General features: G+C 45.9%; 1 protein-coding gene across 2 annotated transcripts in view; it reads right to left on the bottom strand.

The window, feature by feature from the left end:
* Positions 1-11,505, bottom strand: part of GPD1L (glycerol-3-phosphate dehydrogenase 1 like) — a 76,202-nt gene extending 64,697 nt beyond the window's left edge. The window contains exon 1 of one of the 2 annotated variants that reach the window (XM_007524047.3): positions 11,286-11,505. In XM_007524047.3, the coding sequence (XP_007524109.1) occupies positions 11,286-11,332 (47 nt within the window). In that variant the 5' untranslated portion in view covers positions 11,333-11,505. Of the gene's footprint in view, positions 1-5,297; positions 5,409-11,285 lie in introns of those variants that run through there. The other variant, XM_060180488.1, reaches the window with a different exon arrangement.
* Positions 11,506-13,046: the final 1,541 nt, after the last annotated feature.

Here is a 13,046-nt window from a genome sequence, read left to right as displayed (position 1 = left end):
AGAAACAACTTGGGCTCAAAGTGTTCCCTGGCACTAAAATGTACAAGCAAGGTCAAAGAGAGCAAGAGAGACTGTAACTAGTCTACAAGACACTAAGACTCCAAATCTAGAAAACCAAGTGGGAAATTACACCAAAACCACAAGGCCCCAAGATCTTCAACTCTCAAGAAACATACTCCAATTCCTCCATTTCTGAAAAACAGTTTCAAGGAGCTGCCTCCCCATATCCAAATCTGTGGGTGTCCAGGCCCTCCTCCCTTGTGGTGTCTGTCTACATCCTTGCACTTACCATCTAAAGATTTAACTGGATCCAGTTGACTAAATCAGTACATGATGATGGCCTGGATGTAGAAAACTAACTCTATTTAGGGGGGAAGGGAGAATCTACATCAAAATGGGCTCATCAGTTCAAATCTGTTTTGTTCAAGGGTCACTTGACTCCCAGTTCCAGTATGTACTGGCACAAAAACAAATAACTCAAGGCACTGGAACAAAACAGAGCCCAGAAATAAATCCAGGCACACATAGTTAACTGATCTTCAACAAGGGCATCAAGAATACACATGTGGGAAGGACAAACTTTTTTCTTTTCTTTTTTTTTTTAACAATAGCACTGGGGCCAAGTGGTGGCATACCAGGTTGAGCACACATGCTATAATGTGGTAGGACCTGGGTTCAAGCCACCAGTCCCCACTTGCAGGGGTGAAAGCTTCACATGTGGTAAAGTAATGTTGTAGGGATCTCTTTTTATTTCTACCTCTCTACCTTCCCCTTCCCTCTCAATTTCTCTCTGTCCCTATCAAATAAATAAATAAAGAGCACTACTGGGTAGGGGAACAGCATATTGGTTATGCAAAAAAAAAAAAAAAGAACAACCTCTCATGCCTGAGGCTCAGAGGTCCCAGGTTCAATCCTCACCCCTACCACAAAGCGGAGCTGAATAATGCTCTGGTAAAATAGTTTGGTTTTGGCTATGGTGGTGCTGAGACTTGAATATGGGACCTTGGAGCCTCAGGCATAAAAGTCTGTTGCATACAGCTGCTATATTATCCCCTTGGCCCAGGAAGCACAGTGTGAGTGTGAGTGTGAGTGTGTGTGTGTGTGTGTGTGTGTGTACACACAAGCATGCTTGTCACTGGGGCCTAGCACACTACTAATCTTTAAGGTCCCCTCTAGGTTAACAGTCAAGTTCAGTATTCCCCTAATGGCTCAGTGCTACCCACACACCGCACACATGCTACTGCCCTTCTGAGAAGGGTGGAGAATGTCTCACTTGAGTTCTACTATGTTCTTAACCGCCTGTGACATTTCCCTTTTGCACAAGGGGTGCAGGAAGGGTTCAGACTGCCTGGCTGGAGTAGTGCTATCTGGCAATAATTTTCTAACAGTTTTGTTTCTATTCTACCGCTTGTTGCTATTGCCTAAATTTTACTTGTAGAACTTATAGTGGTAATAAAAAGTTTTCTTTGGGGGTAGGCCAAATCTCATGTGCAACTCAGGCTGAAGGAAGCTCTGGTGCTGTGGTTTCTTTCCCGTTCCCTTTCCCTCTCTCTGCCTCTGTTTGAAAATGTCAGCCAGGAGTGGTGAAATGTGAAAGAAAGAAAGAAAGAAAGAAAGAAAGAAAGAAAGAAAGAAAGAAAGAAAGAAAGAAAGAAAGAGAGAGAGAAAGAAAGAAAGAAAAAGAGAGAGAGGAAGGAAGGAATGTGGGTGCCAGGTGGTGGTGCACCTGGTTGAGGGCACATGTAACAACGCGCAAGGATCTGGGTTCCAGCCCCCAACCCCCACCTGCAGGGGGGAAAGCTTTGCAAGTGATAAAGCAGTGTTGTAGGTTTTCTCTCTGTCTCTCTCCATGTCTATCACTCCCTTCCCTCTCAATTTCTGGCTGTCAATATCCAAAAAATAAATAAAGATAATTTTAAAAAATTTACAAAGAAAGAAAAAGAAGAGAGGTGAGGGGAAATGAGACCCTTGGCACCACATATACCAGAGCTGAGCGGCGCTCATCTCCTGTCTTTCTTCCACACACAAAAGCTAACAGATATTTAAAAATATAAATCGGGCAGGGGAGCTAGCATAATGGTTATGCAAAGAGACTCTCATGCCTAAGGCTCCGAAGTCCCAGGTTCAATTCCCATGCCACAATAAGCCAGAGCTGGGCAGTGCTCTGGTGTTTCTCTCTCTCTGCATCTCTCTCAAAATTAAATAAATAAAATATTTTTAAAAATAAATCAATTGTTTAAAAAGATTTATTTCATGTGAATTAGTGTGTGTGTGTGTGTGTGTGTGTGTGTGTGTGTGTGTGTGTGTGTGTGTGTTGAGAGAGAGAGAAGGCAGAGCAACACTCTAGTACTTAATAGCATTGGGGAGTGAATCAACAGCCTCGGGAGTGCAAGTCCTTTTCTGTCAGGTGAGAAACACACACACACACTTGAACCTAAAGTCAACTTTTGTTTTATTTTTAAAATGTATTTATCAGTTTCATGTGAGAGGTGGGAGAGAGGAGGCCAGATCAGCATGTGAGATGTGAGGTGCCAGGGATGGAACAACCATCTAGGGCTAGCAGTTCTGGAGAGATAGCTCACCAAGTAGGTTGCATGCCTTATCATGCAAGCAAAGCAGCCTAGATTTGAGATGCAGTGTGTGTGTGTGTGTGTGTGTGTGTGTGTGTGTGTGTAGGGGGACTTTCAGGAGATGTAAGAAAAGAGAGGAAGAGAGTTTTTTATTCATATCCTATGCTTGTAGGGAGAGGGAGAAGAAAGGGGAAGAGAAAGGCTAAAAGAAAGACAGGGGAGCCAGGCAGTGGTGCACCTGGTTAAGCGTCCACATTACAGTGGACAAAGACCCAGGTTGAAGACCCCGGTCCCCACCTGCATGGAGAGAGCTTCACAAGTGGTGAAGCAGGGCTGCAGGTGTTTGTCTCTGTCTCTCTCTATCCTCCCGCTCCCATTTCAATTTCTCTGTCTCTATCCAATAATAAATAAATAGATAAATAGTTTTAAGTATATAAAAACTTAAAAAAAGGCAGATGGAGAGAGGACAGATTTGGGGACAAGGACAGGTGACGGGCAAGGGGGTTTGGAAGTAGAGAAGGGGCAAGAAGAATAGCAGAAATAACACTGATTTGCTGCCCATCAATGCCAAGCACCCTACTGTTTCCAGTTGCTGTTTTTATGGCAATGTAATTGGCAGATAACACCATGTTCCTTTAAGATGTTGGCTGAGTACACTTGTGGTACAGTTGCCACCAGTAGCACTGCTTAAATACCACTATAGCCCTCTGAGCCTGGCACCATCATTAGCTTTACTTTTTACAGGAAGCCCAGACATCGCACAGATGGTTGTGGGGAAGAACAGGGATTCACTCTGTCCTTATACCCAGTCTAGTGCGTTCACTCTGCCCACAGCCTTCCTGTTCCATGCTATCTAAAGAGTGTAAATATAATCTGGTTAGAATGCCCTACAACAGCCAAGGAATAACACCTGTCAACTCAAAACTTGGTGGTCCGTGCATCCTTATGGTCTACAGAATGTTTCTGAGCTAGAAAGGACTCAAAAGCTCTCCTTTGTTTTACTAAAAAGTAAACTGAGATGCAGAAGGAGAACTGGCAAGGGTTCTGCCAGATTCTCTATGTTCCGCCAGATTCTCCACGTTCCATGTTCCAGCCTCTCTCTGAGCTGATTCTAACAGTGAATCCAAGAGAACAGGGAAAATAGCAAGAGGTTATGCAAAAAGACTTTCATGTCTGAGATTCTGAGCTCCCAGGTTCAATCCCCTACACCACCATAAACCAGAGCTGAGCAATGCTTTGGTTAAAATAAAATAATAATAATGAATAAGCAAACAAGAGAAGAGGGTGGAGCTGGGGAAACAGCATAATGGTTATACAAAAAGACTTTCATGTCTGAGATTCCGAGCTTCCAGGTTCAATCCTCTAAAACACCATAAGAACTAAGCAGTACTATGGTTAAAAAAAAAAAAAAAGCGTAAATAAACAAGAAAAGAAGGTGGTCAAATGTGGTTTAAGTAACAGCTACTTTTTCACTCTTGAAAGCAGTATATGAAAGAAGAAAAAACAACACGAAATCTCCCCACCCAGGGAGAACCACTGTTAACATTATGTAGAACTCTTTGTAGTTAAAAAGCTTTTAAAGTGCAGTCAAATGCCAGAGTATTACATTCAAATGTGAAAAATGAATTATCTTAAAAATAGATTCATCTTGGTAAGTGTTTATTTGATCTCTGGATAGGGAGGCCTTCTAAGTTTAAAATCAAAAGAAGAAAGCACAGATTTAAAAAAAAAAAATCAGTGTGTGCGAACAGCTTCACATAAAGGAGAAATGAAAAAAAGGCTATCAAAATTCAAACTGTAGAGGAAAAAGCCTAAGCAAGAATGTTACAATAAGCAAAAAAAAAAAAAAAAAAAAAAAGGATGTGCATTGTGCATGCCATAAGAAAGCACAACTAACTAAATACCACCTCATACCTATAAGCACAGCTACTACTAGGGGCTGGACGGTGGGGCATCCAGTAGAGCATACACATTACCACATGCAAGGACTGGGGTTCAAGTCTTTGGTTCCCCACCTGCAGGAGGGAAGTGTCACAAGTGACGAAGCAGTGCTGCAGGTGTCTCTCATTTTCTTCCCCTCTCTTCTCCCAGCCCCCTAATTTCTCTTATCAAATAAAAGAGAAAAAAGGGGGTGCATACACTAAGAGTAGTGGCACCAAGCCCCAAAGATAACTTTGGTGGCAAAAAAAAAAAGCTACTAAATAAAAAAACCACACAAGGGAGTCGGGCGGTAGCACAGCAGGTTAAGTGCAGGTGGCACAAAGTGCAAGGAGTGGTCTGAGGATCTTGGTTTGAGCCCCCGGCTCCTCACCTGCAGGGGAGTTGCTTCACAGACAATGAAGCAGGTCTGCAGGTGTCTGTCTTTTCCCCTCTCTGTCTTCCCCTCCTCTCTCCATTTCTCTCTGTCCTATCCAACAACAATGGCATCAACAACAATAATAACTACAACAATAAAACAAGGGCAACAAAAGGGAATAAATAGAATTTAAAAAATTAAAGAAAAAAAAAACCCACACAAATACAATGTGTCAGGATGTAGACCATTAGAACCCTTGGGCATAGCTTATATAAAGTAAAGTGGTAAAACTGTTACAGAAAACAATCCAATGATTCCTCCAATAATTAAAACCAGGTATCACATGATACAACAATTCCACTTCAGGGCATGTATTAAAAAAAACCTAAAGCTGGAAGAACAGAACCTGTGTTTACAACAGAATTACTTACAACAGACAGAAGGTAGAAGCAACCAACGGGCCCTCCTGATGGGTAAACAAAATGCTACATGCATACAACGGAATATTATTCAACCTTAATCAGGAAATTCTGAGACATTACACCACGTGAAGCTAGTTACAAGAGAGCTAGTTACAAAAAGACAAAGGGTTCCACTTACATGAAATTGGGGGAGGAGTCGCATCTCCCAAGGGCACAGCCCTGAAGCAGAATGACAAAAGGCCACAGGGAGAGCACTAACTGAACCTAGATTTCCTGCCCCCATCCCCAGTCACAGGGGAAAGCTTCCCAAGTGGTGAAGCAGGTCTGCAGGTGTCTCTCTGTCTCTTTCCATCCCTACTTTTCTCTTCCTCTATATTTCCCACTATCCTATCAAATAAAACAGTTAAAAAATTAAAAACTGGGAGTCGGGCAGTAGTGTAGTAGGTTATGTGCAGGTGGCGCAAAGCGCAAGGACCCGCGTAAGGATCCTGGTTCGAGCCCCTGGCTCCCCACCTGCAGGGGAGTCTTTTCACAGGCGGTAAAGCAGGTCTGCAGGTGTCTCTCCCCGTCTGTCTTCCCCTCCTCTCTCCATTTCTCTCTGTCCTACCCAACAACAACATCAATAACAACAAAAACTGCAACAATAAAAAAACAAGGAGTGGTCCGGGAGGTGGCGCAGTGAATAAAGCACTGAACTCTCAAGCATGAGGTCCTGAGTCCGATCCCCAGCAGCCCATGTACCAGTGATGTCTGATTCTTACTCTCTCTCCTTCTTTCTTTCTCATAAATAAAATCTTTAAAAAGAAATAAATAAACAAGGGCAACAAAAGGGAAAATAAATAAGTATAGGGAGTCGGGCGGTAGTGCAGCAGGTTAAGCACACGTGGCGCAAGGACCGTGAAAAGATCCCGGTTGGAGCCCCTCCCCGCCCCCCACCTGCAGGGGAGTCGCTTCACAGGCGGTGAAGCAGGTCTTCAGGTATCTATCTTTCTCTCCCTCTATCTTCCCCGTCTCTCTCCATTTCTCTCTGTCCTATCCAACAACGACATCAATAACAACAACAATAACTACAACAACAATAAAAAGACACAATGGCAACAAAAGGGAATAAATAAATAGAAAAATATATATAATGAAAAATTAATTAAAATATATATGTAGACATTGATATAAACAAATAGATATAAAGTTAACCCATATGTGACCCTGAGAGAACTACTGCCGTTTCTAGTGGGAGGGATGGGGACACAGAACTCTGGTGGTAGGAAAGGTGTGGAATTATACCTCTATTATCTTATAATTTTGCAAACCATTATTAAATCACTAACTAAATCATTAAAAGAAAGAAAGTCTGTCTTATCTTTGCAGAATTCAGGAAGGTCTGGTCTGTTTCTGAGTAGTTGGGGCCATAGAAAGCACCTCCAAGCACACCCAGTAGGGGACAGCACAGCAAAACTCTGAGGGCTGCAGGAGACTCCCACCCTGGCTGGCCTAGAGGAATGACTGTGCCAAAGGGCAGGGCAAGAGCACTACCTGATCCAGGCTCCCAGGCAAGTCAACTAGATTTGGTGTTCTGGTATCTGTATTGCAACTGCTGATCATTTCTGATCACTTCCTGGGTGAGGCTCAGTGTGAGGACCGCAGTCACCTTAGCTGTGAGTTTAGGAGCAACACCTCTATTTATACAAGCAGCGGAGTTGCTTCAAAGCACCAAGTATAAACACTGCTTCTGGAACTTCACATTCCTGAGGCAAGGCCCATAGCTGAAGTACTTTCAGAGTAATCTGCTTTAAAAATCAGAAAGTAAGACTCAGCTAATCTAGCTGCAGTGACGGTTCCCATGCTGGTGATCTTTGCACCACATTTTAAGACACAGTGTACAAACTGTAATATCCAGTGGCTGCAGAGACGGCTCTCCAGGTGGAGCACAGGATTTGCCTGTGTAACCCTGGACCCAGTACCTGCGGATGCAGATGCTGGACTGCAGTGGTGCTCTCAAATGCAGTGGTGCTTTCTTGCTGGCATAAAATAACAATAAAATGTAACAGCTTGTCTTGGGGCTGATATTTTTTTCTACTTTGTATTTCTTTTCTTTAGTTCTTTCTTCTTCTTCTTTTTTCACTTTATTTATATTTATATTTCCACCAGGGTTTTCACTGGGACTCAGTGCAAACACTACCAACAAACAAACAGGCTAGGTGGTGGTGGACCCGGTTGAGTGCCCACATTACCATTCACAAGGACCTGGGGTTCCACTGCTTGTCACCAACCCCCCTCCCCATTTTATTAGATAGGACAGAGAGAAATTGAGAGGGGAGGGGGTAAAATAAAGAGGACGAGAAAGAGGGACACCTGCAGACCTGCTTCACTAATTGTGAAGCTTCCCCCCTGCCAGTGGGGAGCAGGGAACCCCAGGTACTTGTGAACGGTAATGTGTGCACTCAACTGGGTCCACCACCGCCTAGCCTGTTTGTTGGTTTGTTTCATGAGAGAATGACCAGAACAGCGTTCTGGCATGTGTGGTGTCTAGGACCCTAACCCAGAGTCTCACACTTGCAAGTCCTGAGCTCTTCCCAGAGCCACCTCCTTGCAGTCCACTAGGTATCTCTTTTGACTATATCTTCCAACTTACCTATTTCAGACTTGGAGGTAAGTGGTTCTTTTAAAAAATTTTTTAGTATTTTTATTTACTGGGTAGAGATAACTAGAAATAGAAAGGGTAGGGGAAGATACAAAAGGAAAGAGAAAGATACCTGAAGCACTGCTTCACCACTGCAAACTTTCCCCCTGCAGGTGGGGAGGCTCCTTAGACCTGCATCCTTGAGCATTGTGTCATGTGTACTCAACCACTACCCAGCTCCTGGAGGTAATTTCTTTGAAGCAGAAAATGGGTTGTGTTAGAATCTCTGGAAAGACCATAATCAATGTAGGGCAAACATTCAAGACAAACACCTAATGGTCAGAGCTTTCACCTTTTGATATTGCTAGAGTTTCATTAATTCAGGCCAATCTTTTTCATACAGAAAAGAGAAAGACAGAAACAGTGAGAGTGTGGTCCAGGAAGTGGCACAGTGGATCAAGCACTGGGCTCTCAAGCACAAGGTCCTGAGTTCAATTCTGGGCAGCACATGTACCAGAGTGATGTCCGGTTCTTTTTCTATCTTTTTCATTAATAAATAATTTTAAAAAGAAAAAGAAAGGAACAGAGACAGGGCTCAGCACTGAAGCATCCCCCCAGTGTTATTGTTGTGGTGGTGGTGGTAGGGGTGACGGGCAGGCGCAGAGCTAGAACTTGGATCATGGGCATGGCCAAAGAGCTGCCATCCCAGGTGAGTTATCTTGCCAGTTCACTCCATACTGCTTTTCACTCCCAAGTTTCGGCATCTCTCTGGGGAGGTCACAACCCTCTCTCTAGGACTGGAGTGGCTCTCTACCCCGGTTAGTGGCAGAAGAGCCAGCAAGTGTTTCCATCTGATCCCATAATTAATGGAGCCAGGCAGCCAGCTCAAACTATCAGCACATTTCTCAATTGCTCTGCTCTAGTGTCACTAGCCAAGTTCTAGTTCATTTCCTTGGGCTGGAGTGGGCCATGAGAGCAATCAAGTATATCAGAGTGCAGCAGTGGGAAGGCAGCCAAGTCCCAGTGGAGTGAGCAGGAGGCTCCTTTACTCCTCTCACTCCTGGATACATCCAGCACGCCAAAGCCATCCTACTGCACCTTACATATTAAGGAGACACACTGTCACCCTCAAGTGTGTTGTGTCAAAGTTGCAAGAACATGTGTTCAATGTGTGCTGTTCCAGTCCCAGCCAGCAGGGCAGCTGACATCCCGTTCAAATGACCTTGGGGATCAAAACCAGCAAAGCCAAATTGAGTCTAAATGGAACTCCACAACAAAGAGGTTCCAACTCCCTTAAATGTGCATAACATTCCATTGGCTGTAAAAGGCTTACACACACATAATGGCTTATGCAAAAGACTTTCATGCCTGAGGCTCTGAGGTCTCAAATTCAATCTCCAACACCTCTCTAAACTACAGCTAAGCATTGCTCTGGCCTTTCTCTCTTTCCCTAAATAATAAATAGTAATAAGTAATAAATAAAATATTTTTTAAAGTAAAGAAGAAAGGAAAGGGCTTATAGAAAAGTTGCATACTAACAGTAGCTGCAGGCAGAGAGAAATGCCACAGATAGAAACATTCATTGGCAGTTACACAGATTTCCTCCCCAAAGGGAGAAGGGGGCTGCTGAAACTGGTTTACTTCCAGGAGGTATCCTGGGAGACAAGTGTGGGTGGGAAATGTCTCACTGGTTTCTTCTGGATTTTTTTTCTGGGGGGTGGATATCTTTTGGGTTTTGAGATTATTTTTTATTGTATTCACAGAGCACTGCTCAACTCCTACTGACTAAGGTGCTGGGGATTGAACCTGGGTCCTTTGGTGCCTCAGACTTGACTGCCCTTCCACATAACCATTATGCTATTCTCCCTGTCCCCCAGCCCAACCTTTGGTTTCTGAATACTATGAATGGATCACTTAACTGAATGTAGTTACATTTCAGTAAAAATAGTTATAGTGAGGGACTGGGGAGACAGCATAGTGGTTATGCAAAAGACTTTCATGCCTGAGGCTCTAAGGTCCCAGGTTCATTCCCCAGCCCAACCATAAACCAGAGCTGAGTAGTGCTCTGGTCATTCTCTCTGTATCTCTCTCTCTCTCATTAAAATGAAATAAAATATCTTTAAAAAGTGTTTAAAATAAAATAGTTACAGTGAATGGGAAGATGTGCCAGGCACTCAAGTAAAGAGCTGGGTAAGGAGGGGTGGAAGCAAATCATCTCATAAATCACCTTGCATTGAAGAGGTCAGAAACAGGCCAGGGAGTGGTACAGCACTGGCCATGCCAGGACCGAAAAGTAGACAACCAGGTAAGGTTTCCCAGGAACTACTTTCTAGGTCAAGTCCTAAAGAGCTAAGACTAAGCAATAAATAAGGTCAAGTGGCTAGTACCCACTGCTGCGAGACACCTTGGGCACCTGAGCTATAATGAGCATCAGACCACGGGAGAACCAGATCCCTGAGAGACATCACTTTAAAGGACTCTACAACAGCCCCTCCAGCGCGGGGAAAAAATATCGCACAATACAGAAAAACGAGACCGAAAATATCAGCTGCTGTGCCATGCTGGGAGTCCACCACCCCCCCTTCCTCCACATCCATGCAAACACACCAGACAGACAAACTCAAATTGTGTAAATTTGAGAAAAGGAACTAATTCAAGAGCTGGCATTTCCAAAGTGCTTAGAAGAGAGCTGGGCACCATACATTTTATAAATGCAACAGTAAAAATAACTAACTAAATAAATAAAGCCCAGTGGAGACGCAAAGCTTCGCAATCATCTTCCAGAGGATTCCCTGGACTGCTCCGGGAGTCAGGCCTGTTAAACTTGGACTTTTCCTTTCAGCACGGCGTTATCCTGATACTGGACTTATCAGAAGTCCTGGTAAAACCCGCACTTGGAACCGCAGCGTCCTGGCCCCTTTAGTCCTCTCGGCCTCAGTTTCCACGAGCTCCAAACGAATACACCGAGAATGCTCACGCCTTCCCTCTATTCCTCGACCCAGGCGGTCCGCCGAGAAAGGAGAACGCCCTTCGGATGTTGCTCAAAACACCCGGGCGGGGGGAGCAGGTGGCCTCGCAGCTCTCGCCGCGCAGGAACCCAGTGCAGACAGGTGCCCCGGTGCGCACAGCACCCGGTCCGCGCGCCGCCCCCCGCAGACACGCGGGCCCAGGGCCTCCCGGGCGAAGCCGCCGCGCGGCCTCTCCGGCCGGCCGGGTGCAGGGTGCACAGTGCCCTGCCCGGCCGAGAGGCTGCCCGCCCTGCCTCCCTGCGCGCGGTGCCCGGTACCCACGCCACGCCGGGGGCGCGCGGCCCTACCCCGCCCTGCAGAGGGGCTTCCCGGAGGCGGAGCCCACGCCGCCGATCCGTCGCAGCTCACCAGTTCCCTGAGCCCACGATGCACACTTTGAGGGGCGCCGCTGCCATGGCCAGGCTGGAACGCAGATGCACCACCCGAGCTTCCCAAGCCGGCAGCCAGCCTGTGCCCGCTCCGCCTGACCCGCAGCGATTCCACCGGGCCCCGCCCCTCCCGCCTCTCCGCCAATGGTCGTAGCCACTCCCGCCCCGCAGCCCCCGGCCACAGCTGACAGCCCGGGAAGACCCGCCCCGCCTCTCCCGAGAACCACTGCGCTCACCGGAGCCAGGGAGGGGCGCCCGCGGCAGGGCTCCCCGCCGTCACGCCCCCGCCGCGGGCATGCCGGGACTTGTAGTCCGCACCGGCTCCCACCGCGCCACATGCTGCCGCGGGGATTGGCCAACCACCGGCGCTCTCGGCTATGGAGACTGCACCCGCGTGTGGCGCTGCGGGCCAGTCCCGCCTCTCAGTGCCCGGCCCCCACTCACCCCGGCTCTTCACGCGCAGCGAGCTGCTCCTCTGCACTTTGCAGCTGAGAGGTGATTTCAGATTTGAAGTTGACCCGACGTGGGCTCTGGACTGGGAGCTTCTAATGCCCTCAACTACCTTTTCAGCCACTGCCTCACTTGGCAACACCAGCTAGCCTTGCATCCCCCGAGCTGCTATGTGAATGAACACTTTCTGGGGGGCATTTCAGGACTGTATGGTAGCTGCGTTTCACTGTGGACACTTTCTAGTTAGGAGTCTGGAGACGTGCACGCATTGGAAGCGCCCCGTGTCTTGGCCCCAGAGCATCAGGAGAATTTGTGGTTCAGAGACTGTCAGAACATTTATTCATTCTGAGATCACTGCACTTGTCACCGGTGGGGGAGGACCACGTGGTTTAAAGCAGGGATTCTCAAGTTCTGCAGCCTGTGTAGAGCCCCTGAAGCTTAAACTCAACAAACAACAAAACCACCTCAGGCACCACCCCAGATCACTGACATCAGAACCTCCCAGGAAATGGGGCCGAAGCATTAGAGGCTGTATTTGTTTAATTATTTATTTGGTTGGTTTTGTTTTTACTTCAAGAGGTGATTGCAAAAGATTGAAATTTGAGAAAGCAGGGAACTAAAATATGAGTGGAGATTTGGCTAAAGAAACAAATGCTCTAGTAGCTAGAAAAGTACTAAACCGGGAGCTGGGCAGTGGCACAAATTACCATGTACAAAGACTAGGGTTCAAGCCCTCAAGTCCCCACCTGCAGGGAGGGTGTTTCTCTATCCTATGAAATAAAACAAATATTAAAAATAGAAAAATAAAAATGATAGACCTAATCCATTTAATGCCCTGAGAATCTACTGTTACTTTTGTTTTCATCTTTACATTGTGTGAAAGATTTATCCCGACTGGATATGCTGTCTACTTAAGGAAGTACTTAGAGTGAATGTAACATATCCTTCTCTCCATTCCCTCACTGATGGTTTGATCTCAGTTATTTGCTCTAATGGAAAGCTACTTAAGCAGAGATGAAGTGGGAAATTAACCATTCGAATGCAACTTTGATTAGTGGAGATGAACTAGCTCTTCATTCTTCCCTTTTGCATTTGTGCTATAAGATGGGTGTGCCAAATGAAGTAAGGTACACTGAGAAACACACTCATTTTAAGCTTGGACCTAACTGACTGACACCTCATATGGAAATTTTAATTTCTTGGTGTTGCTTGGGATACCTGTTTGATTATAGGCTGCTTGACCAGCATAACCTGCCCAGTGTCATCACCTGCTATCCACAAAGCATCCATC

The sequence above is a fragment of the Erinaceus europaeus genome, chromosome 21, assembly GCF_950295315.1.
Source record: "Erinaceus europaeus chromosome 21, mEriEur2.1, whole genome shotgun sequence".
In the NCBI taxonomy this organism is placed as follows: domain Eukaryota; kingdom Metazoa; phylum Chordata; class Mammalia; order Eulipotyphla; family Erinaceidae; genus Erinaceus; species Erinaceus europaeus.
This window is presented reverse-complemented; position numbering and strand designations above follow the sequence as displayed.